The 15509-nt window shown below is 40.2% G+C and overlaps 1 protein-coding gene across 6 annotated transcripts in view; it reads right to left on the reverse strand.

The window, feature by feature from the left end:
• Csmd1 (CUB and Sushi multiple domains 1) overlaps positions 1-15509 on the reverse strand; it is a 1620113-nt gene that overhangs the window by 226967 nt on the left and 1377637 nt on the right. For all 6 annotated transcript variants that reach the window (XM_031339198.1, XM_031339200.1, XM_031339199.1 and 3 more), the window contains one exon: positions 1601-1803. In XM_031339198.1, coding sequence (XP_031195058.1) covers positions 1601-1803 — 203 coding nt within the window. The remainder of the gene's footprint in view (positions 1-1600; positions 1804-15509) is intronic.

Here is a 15509-nt window from a genome sequence, read left to right on the forward strand (position 1 = left end):
GAATGGGCACTGGGTTGGGGCTTCATCAGACAGGTTCCACTGTTCAGATAGGGCTCTGTCCATAGAATACATGCCTATCTATGCATGAAATGCCCCCTTTAATCCCCAGTACCACATCAACTTATACCTGCAATCCTAACAGTAGGGAGGCAGAGGCAGGGAGATCAGAAGTTCAAGATCGTGTTTAAGATCTTGTCTCAAAAAAGAAAGAAAGGAAGAAAGAAAGAAAGGAAGAAAGGGAGGAAGGAAGAAAGGAAAGAAGTAAGTAAGGAAGAAAATAATAATCAAAATAAAATAGAGACATGTGTTTGTGTATCTCAAATCAGAGATAGACCAGAGTAAAAAACTGCAGAATCTGAAACCTGGGTTTCATGGATGACCCCTTAAAGCATTAACTTGACCTCAACCAATTTTGTTATGTAAATCCTAAACCGAGCGCTCTACCACCCTGCGAAGAGCCAAGTTTGTGGGCACATGTTTATCAGCAAAACTCATTTTGCTGACCTTGCATGCTATCAAATTACATAGCGCTTTCATCGGATGCTCTTTGGAAGGTCCTAAAAAACTGAATGGCCACAGTGTGTATCAATCCCGTCCTTCTGAGGATGTAATTCATTTGTACGGAATTCAAACTGGGCAGTGCGGATTCACCTATCTTAAGTACCTAAGAGTTCAAGTACGAGAAGGTGCCTCTCAGTCATAGTTTGCCAGAGGCTACTCTGTTAGTGATGTCAAGCCTTAGCTTGAGGGCGGATGCAGACACTTGGGAGCTGGAAAGCAGAGTATTCACTATCCCTCATCAGCAGTACCTGAGGTTCCATACAGGCGTAAGAGGAAGTCAGGGAAGCCACAGTCAATGCCGGGTTTAGGAGAAGCCCAGACACAAACCCCACTTTCTCCATATTGAGAACATCTGTTTTCCACAGCTGCCTGGACAGTCACTGTCCAGGCAGGGAAAAGTATGAAATCATTCTTTTCCTTCCAGCATCCCTACCTGCTAACATACACATCCCTAAGCCAATTGCTCTCTTGACCAGTGATGGACTAGGAAAACACCCCCATTAAGTACAGCCTCTAGAATTTGAGAAAAGAACCTTGGTGAACTCCTGCCTCTACATCTCCTGTTCTGTTAGGTTAGTCACATGACTTTCCTGCCAAAACAGTTTTTCTGACATGCAGAGGAAGGCATGCAGCAATGTAGAGAAGACTGTAACCCACCATGGCTCATAGGATTCACTGCAACCACCATCCAACCATACCCTTTGCTCCCATACTGGCTTCCACCCAAGCTTTGCCCTCTTTCCTTAGGCTCCCAGTTCACACAAAACCAATAGTAAGGTGGCAATATGCATCCTGTTTTGTTTGACTTTTCTCATAGGGACCTTGGTTATGAACCTAGGCAGAGATGAGACGTCTTCTTCCCCTTTATTAAAAAAATAAAAATAAAAATAAATAAATCTTTTCCCCTTTATAATACATCATTTCCAAGACTCAATTTATGCTAAGGAAATATTGGGAAATATTGCTCACTCACATATGAACAGTTCTGTGCCCTTGGCAAGCCCTGGTGTTCAAACAAGAAACCCATATTTGCACCTACTGGAGAACTGGATGGAGAAGCCAGACTTGCTAATGAAGAAGTCACTGTCGAACTGCAGGGTGAGTGAGTTGAAGGTGCTGTGGATATCCTCAGGTAAGGCTGAACCACTCCACTCCTTCAGCAGGATGTTGCTGTCCACTGGACCATCCCAGACCTTGAGGATATCATGCGCCGTTTCAGTGTCAAACACAATGAAGTGGAGGCTGCAAGAGACAGCAGAGCTTTTGTGTTCAGTGAGAATCACACTTCCTCTCCACAGAGGCAATCGTCCTAGCCACAAGGTTGCACTGACTACCAACCCATTTAACACTCGAGTCAAATGTGTTGTCCGGGCACCTGACAACCAACGAGGGTCCAGACAATTCAAATGTAGCCTGGTACAAACACATCAGCCACCACTGTAGAGCGCCAAGCCACAGACCAAACTGCTCGACAGGGACACAACATTTCATCCCAAGACTGCTAGATCATTTTCAAAACTCCAGCCAGAGTACACACACCAAACAAACTCCATACACTAGCTTCTTCTTATTAATGTTGGTCGGGACATGCCACTTGGTGGCAGTACACGCATCAGGAGAAAGACTTGCAGAAGTCTCTCTGAACAGTCTGTTCTAATGTTGTTTGGGTAAATTTTATCTTCAGAGTTAGTACATTATTTGAGACAACACAAAAGCAGAACTTTCCAATATAAATTCTCTTCTTTACAACGCCCTTAGTGTGCTTATATTAGCCTTTCAGGTATTTCCCAGAGCCATCTTTATGCTCGAGGAAGCTTGCGATGACAACAGACAAATAGAAGAAGTTTGCTGAGATACCAGCAAAAGGCTTCCCCCCAGCAAGTTCTTTATAGGTTTTCATTTACTGGTTATTGCTCATGGATTGTGCTACAAACACAATCTCAGAGGCTGGTCTACCTTGAGCTATATGTGAATCTCCACTACATCGTTTTCCATATATTATATATACAAAGGATTGGCACATCTCACCTGGGTAAAGAAGTAAAATATGTAGTGTACTTTAGTACAGAATACTATATATAAAGAAGAGAATATGGTAGCATTTATTTCTTAGCGTTTATGTTCTCAATAATTTGTCCTGCCTGTTCCAACCCTTTTTAAAAATAAAATTTTATGTGTACACCTATATATCTCTTGTATGCTACTAGCCAATTACCTGCTTTTCTGAATACTACTGACTGTATGTTGTGATATTCTCATTTATACTTTCAATATTCTCATATGTGCTAGTGTGTACAGATCCATGAGTCCCCGGGACACCCACGTGTTTAATGGAAAGTATGCAGGTGGAACCATGTAAACTGTATGTGCCTAAACCATTTTCAGTTCAACTTTACATTTGGAATTGTGAGTTTCCATGGGTAAAATTATAGAGTCTCTTAATTTACTTTAAGATTAGTTTTTTTTTAAATTTGTGTGAATGAATGTGTGTTCCTACACATGCACATGGATTTAAGGTGCTTGCAGAGGCCAGAAGAAGATGTCAGATGTCCTGGAGCTGGAGTAATAGGTAGAGTAAGGGTGCTGATGTGGAGGCTAGAAACAGAACATTGGTCATGTGCAAATGCAGTGTGCACTTTTAATGACTGAGCCATCTCTCCATCCCCACTAATTACTTCAAAGGTCCAGGGGTATGCTCATTTTCCCTTCCTCCATTATAGCACAGTTGATCAAGGTCTCTCTATCTTTTTCTCTTTTTCTCTCATAATAGAATACAGTACTGCAGTGGGTATTCTAGAATGGTCATTGAAGAGGCTTTGAAAGCCTGGCATTACTCACTATCAAATACTTAGCCACCCTGCCCTCCCTGTGACTCTACTTCTAGTCTTGTAATAATGCACCAAGGTCCTTAACAACTTTGCCAATCCCCAACAGTACACATGATATGTGTCTAGACAAAGAATAGATGATGCAGGGGTCTGGTTAATTGTGACCATTGGTTGTTTAATGAGATTGGCTATGGTGTGTGTGTGTGTGTGTGTGTGTGTGTGTGTTTGTGTGTGTGTGTGTGTGTGTGTGTGTGTAAGTCAGTTTTTCTTCAAAGTAGCTGACCAACTCAGTATTTGTAGAATTCTAGCCATATACAAAGATCATCTCTGAGACCATGTAAGAAGTCACTGAATTACATAAGCAGCTATCACGATTTGTGTTGCAACTGAAATGCACAGCAATAAGAATAAACAAAGAATACCACATTCTAGTATATGGTGAGGGTCGAATGGGGAGGATCGAATGGGGAGTGGGGAGGAGCGATGAGATTCTCAGGCCTGGGATATGTACAGAGACTTGAGGAAAACAAGAGCCCTGAAACAGTCACATCGCATGATGGTTGAGGGGGTGGGTGCTTTCTATCAAACAACAACCCAATACAGAGGACTTCCACCTTGGAGAAGACCCAAGATTCCAAAGCAGCCAGGAGAGGGAGGAAGAGAAGGGAGGAAGATAAGAGAGGGAAGGAGGAAAAAGGAGGGAGGGGAGAGAAAGAGAGGGGGGAAGGGAGGGAGGGAGAGACACAGAGAGAGAGAGACAGAGGGAGAGAGAGAGAGCAAGAGAGAGAGAGAGAGAGAGAGAGAGAGAGAGAGAGAATTCATAAGACCAGAAAAGAAATGATGGGGAGGGAGAGGTGGTAAGGAGGAAGAAGAGAGAAAAGAAAAGGGTAAAAGACTCCTCTCCAGGGTATGTTAAGTATTTTGACTTTCTGGTTTGGTGAAGTATCAGGTCAGGTGATTGTGAAACAATGACCTCATCATCAGCTGTGAAAATGTTCTTATTTACACTTTATGCTATAGACAAAAGAATGCAGATAGACCAGATCCATGACCTTCCTGAAGGCTGCCAGAAGCAGATCCATGTTCCTTATGGAAGTTCCACAGTGGAGACCCTGAGGGCCTGGCAGATTCTAATATACTTTTTAAGGTAGCAAAACATGATGGAAGGACTGTGGGAGAGAGAGTGCAAGGCACTTTTAAGATTTTGTCCTCAAAACCAAGAAGGCCAGAATGGCCAATTGAGAAAGGGAGTAGGTTGGTACCTGTGTGGCTTAGGAGAATGGAATCTCTGGGTTGGATTTCTGAGCTCAGACCTGTGCAGAGGGAAATGCACAGGCAGCTCTAAGATGATAAGGGGTTCCAGAGGAAATCTGAATTCCTCTGAGGCATGATTTTAAGTCCTAAGACAAGATGAAGCCACCAATGTTCACGGGCAGGGACAGAACCATAGCCAACACATTACCTGATCACAGGTATAGTCTGATTTGTTCAACGTGTCATTTGTCTTTCTAATTAGGGTTGATGTTAAATAAAAACAAACAAACAAACAAACAAACAAATAACTAAATAAATGAGAAGGAAAGAACATGACTATGCCTCGGTAAGGTGGAGGAGAAAGTTTATTGTAGATAAAAGGGAGAGGCAAGACCATCTGGGAGAGTCCAGGAGAAGGAAACCTGGTGCAGACCTAAGAATGCAAAAGGCAAAAGAGGGCTAGGTATCCAATATGCCTGAATTACATAGAGAAGAACCTCTGGGGGAAGGGCAGCTAAGAGAAGGGCAGCCTAGACCACTACCCTGGGCTAGAAATGTTAGGGTAGTGAGTGGAGTATGCCAGCCAGGAGGACTCTGTAACAGGCAGGGACCTAGGGATGCCAGGAAAACCTGGTGGCCAGGTCTGCTTTGATATGTTCAATAAGCACCTCAGAAATTTGTCCCAAGGTTTGGGACCTAACAGATTGTATACTATTATCTTGCTGAATTCTTTAAAAAAAAAAAAAAGAGAGAGAATAAAAAGATACCTGACACTTATATCATGGGCATGCTTGTTGCATTTCTGTGTCTTTAGTTTCTTATAACAAAGACTGAAAGCTTATTAAGTTATTCTTACCTACTCATTTGGATAACCACATGCAAATGAGATTGACTGTAGAGTTCAGCTATGTTTTTTTTTTTATTTTTTCCTCTACTTGCTTCCTTCATCCTTTGATAGATGGGTTGCTTTAGACTATTAAAAAAAAATTAGATAACTTCCTTCTTTAATGATTTTTCTGATCTGAAAGCTATTTGCCACATACCATTTTAAGATAGTTATTATATAAAGAGTAATTTCCTTTCTTTTGCAAAGAGAAAAAAAAGTCAGTTTTTTTTCTTTTACTCAATGATATCCAGAAAGCATAGTTGTTTTTTGTTTCTTTTTTTTTTTTTTACATTTATTGTGTTCTTAGCTCTTTTCTTTGACTTATTTGTTGAGGCAGGATTTCACACTCTGCTGTGCTTACCTGGAACTCACTATTAGAGCCCAAGCTGGCAAATTCACAACAGTCCTGTACTCTCTTTCCCATGGTGCCTCCATCTGCTTTTGCTACCCTACAAAGTATATTAGAATCTGCCAGACCTTCAGGGTCTCCACTGTGGAACTTCCATAGGGAACATGGATCTGCTTCTGGCATCCTTCAGGAAGGTCACGGATTTTACACTATCCATCTGCATTCTTTCCTGTATAGCATGAAGAGTAAAAAGGCACCTGCCACTGAAATCTGTACCCCAGCTCCCAACTCCAGCAGGCTCTCTCTGCAAGGCCACTGGACATGCCTGCAAGCCATGAAGCAGGTGGGTGAGCTTCATATCCTCCTCTCCTCCATACCTAGTCCCCAGTCACATCCACTGTTCTGTAGAAGACTACCTCTTTCTTATGGCCTCTCTCCATTCTTTTACCTCACTCTCAGGGAACTGAGCAGATCCTAAGGGAACATCCTGCTCTCTTCACCCCTAAAGATCCTCTCAGGCCCCACTTTTAGCCCACCCCCATTCCAAAGTATCTGCTACCATTAAATACATTTTACCTGTAACCTCCAGTAACTATAACTTCCTAAGAGAAGGCAACAGATACTAAGGAGCAAAACACCCAAACAAAGCATGCCCTCTACTAGAGTATAACCACCCTACTACAGTAGGCACAACAAGAGATATATTGAATAATGAACTCAACTTGAATATCCAATCATAAACCTCCACACCTGGTTTTTGATAAAAAAATAAAAAAAGCCACAAATAGATAGTGAGGAAAAGACAGCATCTTCAATAAACGGTGCTGGTCAAACTGAACAACTGCATGTAGAAGAATGCAAATAGATTCATACTCATCGCCCTGCACAAAAATCAACTCCAAACAGACCAAAGACCTCAACATAAGATCAGAGACACTGTGCCTGATAGAAGAGAAAACAGAATAGCCTTGAACTCAATGGCACAGAAAAGTATTTCTGCACAGAACACCATTAGTGCAGTCACTAAGGTCACAAATTAGTAAATGGGACCTCATGTAATGGAAAAATTTCTTCATGGCAAAGGATATCATCATTTGGAAAAAGCAGCAGTTTATGAGATGAGAAAATATTTTTACCAATTCCATATCCAATAGAGAGCTAATGAGAAAACTTTATAAAGAACTCAAAAACTAGCTATCAAGAAAACAAACAAAAAAACCCAATTAAAAAATTGGTACAGATCTAAACAGAATTCTCAAGATAGGAAACTAAAATGGCTAAGAAACACTTAAAGAAACATTCAACATGCTGAGTCATCAGGGAAATACAAATCAAAACTACTCTGTTATTTCATCTTATGTTCCTTAGAATAGCTAAAATCAGTAAAACAAATGCGCATGCTGGTGCTGATGTGAAGGAACTCATCCTCTGCTGGTGGGAATGCAAACTGTCACAATCTCTTTGGAAATCAGTGAGGCAGTTCCTCAGGAAGATGGATCTACCTCAAGATCGAGCTATATCACTCTTAGGTATATACACAAAGTACACTTTATCCTAACAAAAAGACTTTCTCAAATTATGTTCATTGCTATTCTGTTTATAATAACTAGAAATTGGAAACAACTTAGATATCCCTCAACAGATGAATGGATAAAGAAAATATGGTATATTTACACAATAGACTATTTCTCAGCCATTTAAAAAGAATGAAAGGTGTTTTTTAAAACATGCATTTATTTATTTTATGTATATGAGTTCACACTGTATTTGTCTTCAGACACACCAGAAGAAGGCATTGAATCCCATTACAGATGGTTAGGAGCCACTATGTGGTTGCTGAGAATTGAACTCAGGACCTCTAGAAGAGCACCCACTGAGCTATCCTGCCAAAGAATCGACAAATGGGACCTCATAAAACCACACAGCTTCTGTAAGGCAAAGGACACTGTCAATAGGAGAAAACAACAACCAACACATTGGGAAAAGATCCTTACCAATCCTACATCTGATAGAGGGCTAATATCCAATATATACAAAGTCTCAAAGATTCCATATATCCAAATAACCCTATTAAAAATGGGGAGCAGAGCTGAAAAAAGAATTCTCAACTGAGGAGACTTGAATGGCCGAGAAGCACCTAAAGAAATGTTCAGCATCCTTAGTCATCAGGGAAATGCAAATCAAAATAACCCTGAGATTCTACCTCAGACCAGTCAGAATGGCTAAGCTCAAAAACTCAGTTGACAGCAGGTGCTGGCAAGGATGTAGAGAAACACTCCTTCATTGCTGCTGGTATTGCAAGCTGGTACAACCACTCTGGAAATCAGTCTGACAGTTCCTTAGAAAATTGGACATAATACTACCTGAGGATACCACTCCTGGTCATATACCCAAAAGGTGCTCCAACATGTAATAAGGATATATGCTCCACTATGTTCATAGCAGCCTTATTTATAATAGCCTGAAGCTGGAAACGACCCAGATGTTCTTCAACAGAGGAATAGATACAGAAAAGGTGGTACATTTACACAATGGAATATTACTCAGCTATTAAAAATGATGACTTCATGGAATTCACAGCCAACAGTTGGATCTAGAAAATATCATCCTGAGTGAGCTAACTCAGTTACAAAAGAACACACATGATATGTACTTACTGATACATGGATGTTAGGCAAAGAGTGTGGAATACCCAAGATACAATTCATGGACCACATGAAGCTCAAGAGAAAGGAAGATCAAAGAGTGAATACTTCAGTCCTACTTAGACAAAATAATCAAGGGAAGTAGAGGGTAAGAGGGACTTGGGAAGAAGAGATGAGGCATCAGGGAAAAAGAGAGGAAAATTGGGTATGGGAGGAGTGGAGGAAATGTACAGAGGTTTGGGACATTGAACAGAGGTATGTAGCAGTTGGGGATGGGGAACTGGGGGTAGCAACCAGAAAGTTTCAGATTCCAGGAAAGCAAGAGCCTCCCAGGACCCCACAGGGATGAATTTAGTTAAAATACCCCACAAAGTGAAGGGAGAACCTATTGAGACCATATCCAGAGGTTTGGCATGGCCCCGTGGTTGAGGAATGGGGCCACCCACCTGTCTTCAAAATTTTATCCAAAATTGTTCCTGTCTAAAGGAAATATAGGGACAAAGGGTAGAGCAGAGACTAAAGGAAAAGCCATCCAGAGACTGCCCCATCTGGGGATCCATCCCACATGTAGACACCAAACCCAGACACTATTGCTGATGACAAGAAGTGCTTGCTGACAAAATCCTGATGCAGCTGTCTCCTGAGAGCCTCTGCCAGATCCAGATGCTTGCAGCCAACTGTTGGACTAAGCACAGGGATCCCAATGGAGGAGTTAAGGGAAGGACTGAAGGATCAGAAGAGGCCTTATCTAGCATCAATGGGAGGGGAGGTTCTTGGTCCTGTGAAGGTCTGATGCCCCAGTGTAAAGGAATAAATACTAGGGTGGTGACACAGGAGTTGGTGGGTGGGTGGGGGAGCACCCTCATAGAAGCAGGGTAAGGGAGGATGGAATAGAGGGTTTGCAGTGGAGAAACTGGGAACGGGGATAACATTTGAAGTGTAAATAATTAAATATCCAATATTTTAAAAAAGAGATATTAAGGAACAGTGAAAAAAAAAAGAACGAAACGTATAGGTAAATAAATGGAACCAGAAAAAAATAATCTTAAGTGAGGTACCCCTGACTCAGAAAGACAAATATGGTATGTATTCACTTATATGCAGATATTAGCTGTTAAGTCATGGATAAGCAAGCTGCAATCCATAAAACCATAGGGGTTAGGTTTACAGTAAGGCACTTGGGGGACATATTTTCCTAGGAAAGGGAAATAGAATCATGGACAGTTATAGAGAGATACAGAAATGGAAGGATCAAACAGAGAAGAGGACAAGGGAAGAAAATACAGGGAGAGATAGCTAAAATGAAGGGGCATTTAACCTTAATGAAATCACCAAATACTGGGGGAGACAGAGTCCCAGCTAGATATTTTTTTCACCAAATGACATTTTTATTACTGAGAATGGGTAACATCTAATTGAGTTATTTGCCAAAGAGATTCCACAGGAAACCTCAAACAGCCAGGCTGTCTCCAAGGCTGTAGGTTGCTCTCCCTACCTGGCCCTATGGCTGAAGACACTATCTATACAAGTCATTGAACACAGAGAAATTGAGCTGCTGTCTTCTAGAGCCTTCACTCATATGGGCTAGCTCTTGGTATTGGAAGAGAGTCTGCATGCTACCAAAGCATACATGTAAATACCAATCCAGCTATAAACACTTGGGGTATGATGGTATCCCGCCTGCAAGATATCCTTGTGCAATGGTTATACCAATAATTGGTTTGGTGGAAGGCCCACTCTGCAAGATGGAGTTCATATGCTATACTGCATTAATAACCAAGAACCCGAAACTAGATAGCTCAGGGACCTAGGTTGAAACCATGTGCTACTGTTCTAAAGGAACACAAAATGACTTCCAGCGACATTCCGCTGTACTCATAGGTCAATGCCTTCATCAGCCATCACCAGTGAAGCTTCTTCCTGTATAGACAGAGACAAATATAGAAGCCCAGCCAGAAAGTATGCAGGGAGTGAATGACCCTGGAACACTCAGCCCTAAAAAGGATGTCTCCACCAAATTTTTGCCCTCAGGGCTCAAGTCACTGTGGAAGAGGAAGCAGAATGGAGGACACAAAGAAAACAAGGCACTCAAAACCCAGCAAGATTGGTGTGAACTCAGAGACTGAAATAGCATGCACTGGACCTGCATGAGAACGCACCACATGAGGTCCTAGAACCGAAAGGAGAAGGGGACATAATGTATCCATCCCTACCTGGACCCTTTCTCCGATTTATCGCTACTTACAAATGACAATTTAGTTTTCTCCAAGGGAGTCTGACTGGGGAAAGAAAGCGCTCTCTCTGACAGGCAGACTGCATGCTCATCAGTAAATGGTCAACAGAACATGAACTCTGTGGCGTCCTTAGAGCGCTCTTGTTTTATAGTGCTATGGCAAGGCTTTTTTGTTTGTGTGTCTGTTTGTTTTTGTTTTGTTTTGTTTGTTTGATTGATTGCTTTAAGTAAACTTCTAATTTTTAATTTTAATGTTTTATTTATTTTTCTCTTTTATTAATCCCCTGCACCCCAAGACTATTTGCCTTCATATGATGGCTTTGTTTATTCTTGTTCTGAGGAATTCTGAATGTGCAAATGAGTGGATGAGTGCATCTTTGCATCAATATTTGTTTCTTGGGCTCTTTTCCTTCTGTTGGTTTGTTTTGTCCTATTCTGATATGTTTACTTTTTGTCTCATTATATTATATTATATTATATTATATTATATTATATTATATTATTACCCCTTAACTGCCTGTTTGTTTTCTAGTGAGAGACAGATAGAGGGTAGATCCAGAACGAAGATGAAATAGTTTTGGGCCTGCAAAGCTGTGTGACTCAGGGAGCCGGTTTGGGAAGCAAGAGTGAGGTCCAGATGTGTCCAAACTCTGAAAGTGTCCTCCTGAGACTGGCAGGCTTTAGTAATGCTTCATTGTTTCTCTGGGCCTGCACATTCCAATGAAGGTAGGCCTTACGATTCCCCCCTCTACCACCCTTGAGGTGCTCACATAGTTCGGTGGCCAGATTACTGGTCTTCCTCTCTCCCTAAAATGACACGTCCATGTAGTGCCTAGAATTTCTCTTCATGCGAATAGGCATTTTCAGCACCTCAGAACCAGCATATGATGCATGCTTATACCTCAAGCCCCTGCCCACTCCCCAAGGTTTATACAGCCCTTGCTCACCCCAATAAAGAGAGCTGTTGCACTTGAAACCATCTCCAGAGAAGGCTGTTTCTCCTGTACTCATGTGGACCTAGGTCCTTCTAACCCACCCACTTGACTAAGCTTCATTTCTTCCAGTCTAGTCTTGGGTGTAATGCTGCCTGGGTATCCCAAGGGGAAAAGCAGAAAGGAAATAGGAAAAGTAGAGGGAGGGAAATCTGTAATCAGGATATATTGTCTGAAAAGAAGACCTAGTTTCAATAAGTGAAAATTTACATCAAATTATAATTGCTTATTCCATTGACGTTAATAAAGGTCACTAAGTTTTCAATACTTACTTTTTTGGAGATTGAGTGCTGGATTTTACAAATTTAGTTCTCATGATGGTATTAAACATTTGGCTTTCAGTTTCCTCTAAATTTTAGCAATTTATATTTTTCTAGATATTAACCATTTCATTAAATATGACATAATACTCCTTTTATTTTATTAGACCTTTAATTCCCATTGAATTTACAGTTCTGGCTATTTACAAATATGTGCTAGTTTTAGAAACTTCACTTCTCTTTTAACTTGCTAAGAATTCACCAGCTTTAGGAATCATTTCAAATGGCTAAGCCTTTTAGATAAGTTTCATTTGTTGAACTGCTTTGCTTGATTTCTTCTTGGTATATTTTTGTTTATACCTTTTTTGTTTCCTTATCTCATTTTCTTTGGATTTATTATTTTTTCAATCTTTTTCAGTTTTTGCAAACTAGCGAATCTTCTCATTAGTTATTAGTGACAAGGAAATATAGAGATTTTTCCAAGGCCACACACTAGGTGGAAAGCTAAACTGAGTACTTTGAAGTGCTTATACTAATAATATTTTAAGAATTCAGTCAAAAGTTTTATTATTACAAAAATAAGATGTATAATAAATGAGTTCAAAGGGGAGAAAAGTGGATCACAATGGTTGTTAAATTATACCTTGTCATTTTAGAATGTGAGCCAGTGTAATATCACAAGAAAGAGAAGTTAGAATTAACACATTATAGAAAATATTGTCATATATAGTGAAGAAAACTTTCAGAACTGAGTAAATACTTATATAAGACAAATACACAATACATTTCTTCATGACGGCCACAAAAATAAAAACAGCATGAAATGCTATTTATATTTTATCTTAAAATATTCTTATGGTTAGTAAAAATTCCAAGAAAAGATATATAATATCTCTATATAGAAGGCCACAAAATATTATTGATAAAACCCTATGATATCTATACAAATAAACACACTAATTAATAGGCCCTGCCTGCCAGTGGCCAGAAATTGCAGCATTGTAAAATGTACTAGCTTCCCCTAGATTCATCTATTACTATACCATGGCTCTAATACAAATCACACTGATGGCCATTTTTTTTTTTGAGTTTTTAACCCTGACTAGCCTTGAAGTCAATGTCAGATAAGAAGACTTAAAACAACCAAAAAAATTATAGCAGAATATTACACTAGATAGACACAATTCTCAATGGATGGGAATAAAAGCCAGTATCAGATGTACTGAGATACAGATGTCTAAATTACGGCCAAAACCTCACACGAAGTCTTGTGAAGAAAGACTTACTGCATCATAAAGCAATTAAAACTTTGGAAGCTAAAACAATCTAGAAGCAAATCCAAGGGAGTCCAGGCATACCAATTTGAATAGAAAAGAACCAAGAAAATACATGATACAGTGTACTCTAAGTATGAATCTGAAATCATAGTAATTAAAATGGAGTAAAGATGAATACAATGCATTGGAATGAGTAACCTGTGAAGTCAAGACAGGACATCAAGGCTGGGGATACAAGAATAAATGAGTGTACTACATAGCCAGCCAAATGTTGTACTTATGGTATAGAATAGCACATGAAAATTGACAAGAAATGTGGGAAGTGGATCAAAGATGGCATGTGTCAACTATCAAAGAAGGTATTAGGGAGTCGTGAGTAGTGATGGGGAGCCACAAGGCAAGCTTAAACAGACGACCCTGGCTAAAAGAGAAAGAGATCCAATGACAAGTGCATTGAGAAGAGGTCTTTGATTCTTTGCAATGCTGCTGTGGAAGAAATGAAATGTTGATTTTAGGTGGAGCTGCTGTCCTGCATGGCAGAGGATGTGACTCACTGTGTACTAGCAGCTCTACATCCTCTCTAAAATCCTGAATCTACACTTAAAATTGACTCATAGCCACCTATCCAACACAGGACAACCTGTGATGACCTAAACTGAGTGAGATCATCTGTGCATCCACCAGTGCTCTGAACAGACGTAAATAGGGTTTATGGTGGCTTCACACCCCGGGTTCAAATGCACAGTAATGGGAGCAAGAAATGAGGAAACCAAGCCCGACACCAAGCAAACCACTGTCCAATACCACTCTGAGTCCTGTTCCCAGCAAGAGAATCTCATCAAAAGTCAGAAAAGGGTCTCGGACGTAGGAGATGGCAGCAATTTTCGTAGGGAGAACTTTTAAGAGGAAGAAACTCACTAAAGAAATCCACGTTTAAATTCCCTCGGAGTCCAGGTATGAGAGGTCTACAAAGTCTAAGATGCTTGGGTCTGGCAGTATTCGATGGGAGAAGGTGATTACACTATCATATACTACCTCTGACCACACATGCTCCTGCACAGCAGTTTGGTCATGGCTATGAAAATTTAAATATACACACAGAGCAATCCCAGCTACATATATATCATGGAAAGGATTCCAGGCGACACACTGGGAGGACCTTGCTTATATTGTATTTCTTACAACACAGAGTAAATGGAGAACACCTCCAATATTACCAACAAATGTTCTGACAATGAAATAGTTTTCAGCAATTTCAGAGAACAGGGTATGCCAATAAAAACATAGAAATCTGATCATGATTACTAACTGAAAAACCCTTCAGGGGAATAAAATCTATGCAGTTCCATAAATAAGTAGATATTATGCAAATCAAACTTAAGTATTTGCATTTTCACAGAAAAAATATATTTTCGAACTGTTCCCTAAATCTTGTTTCCAAGATTTTAGTAAATGTCTTTTAATTTTTCTTCCTTTAAAACTAATATTCTATTATTTTAAGTTAAAGTAGGTCTAATTAGAAGGTATGCATCATTTGACAAACAGGCAAATGCCCCACAGAAGGATTTGTATTAAGGAATTTGGGACTGCTCACACTGCTTAATTCAGTAAATTATTTCCTGGGATTTGTTCTAAGGAATTAATCATAAACATGGACAAAGATTTTCTTGTAAGATTGCTTGCCAAATCGTTGTGTACCCACAATGATTTGCTAGCAAAACAAACATCTGACAAGAGAAAAGATGTTTAATTATGTATATTTATAATACACACTACTCAATGCATTCCACTCTGTCTTGTGGGTTAGAAACCCATAAGTTTAATCAATTTAAAGTGAATATTTTTAATTGTTTCTGTGATGTACATGTACATGCTTTTTTGGTCTGTACATCCACCCCAGCTCTTAGTACAGCATCTACTTTTCATTAGGAGTACTCTACTCCTAAGAGACCAGTGAGACAGTGAGTACTCATGAAGGTTGCATATAAGCAGTGTGTATAAGGTATATTGAAGTACTGATGGGTCTCCTTGGGCCTAACCACCCACAGATGCCAATGCCCAACCACACAAACGGATTGATGTGAGGTATTTGTCAATGTGGAATGGTCATGTCTGGTAAAGAGATAATATATGCTTCTCAAAAACCTTTTCAAAAATGTAGCCGGGCGGTGGTGGCGCACGCCTTTAATCCTAGCACTTGGGAGGCAGAGGCAGGCGGATTTCC

The sequence above is a fragment of the Mastomys coucha genome, unplaced genomic scaffold (assembly GCF_008632895.1).
Source record: "Mastomys coucha isolate ucsf_1 unplaced genomic scaffold, UCSF_Mcou_1 pScaffold22, whole genome shotgun sequence".
In the NCBI taxonomy this organism is placed as follows: Eukaryota; Metazoa; Chordata; class Mammalia; order Rodentia; family Muridae; genus Mastomys; species Mastomys coucha.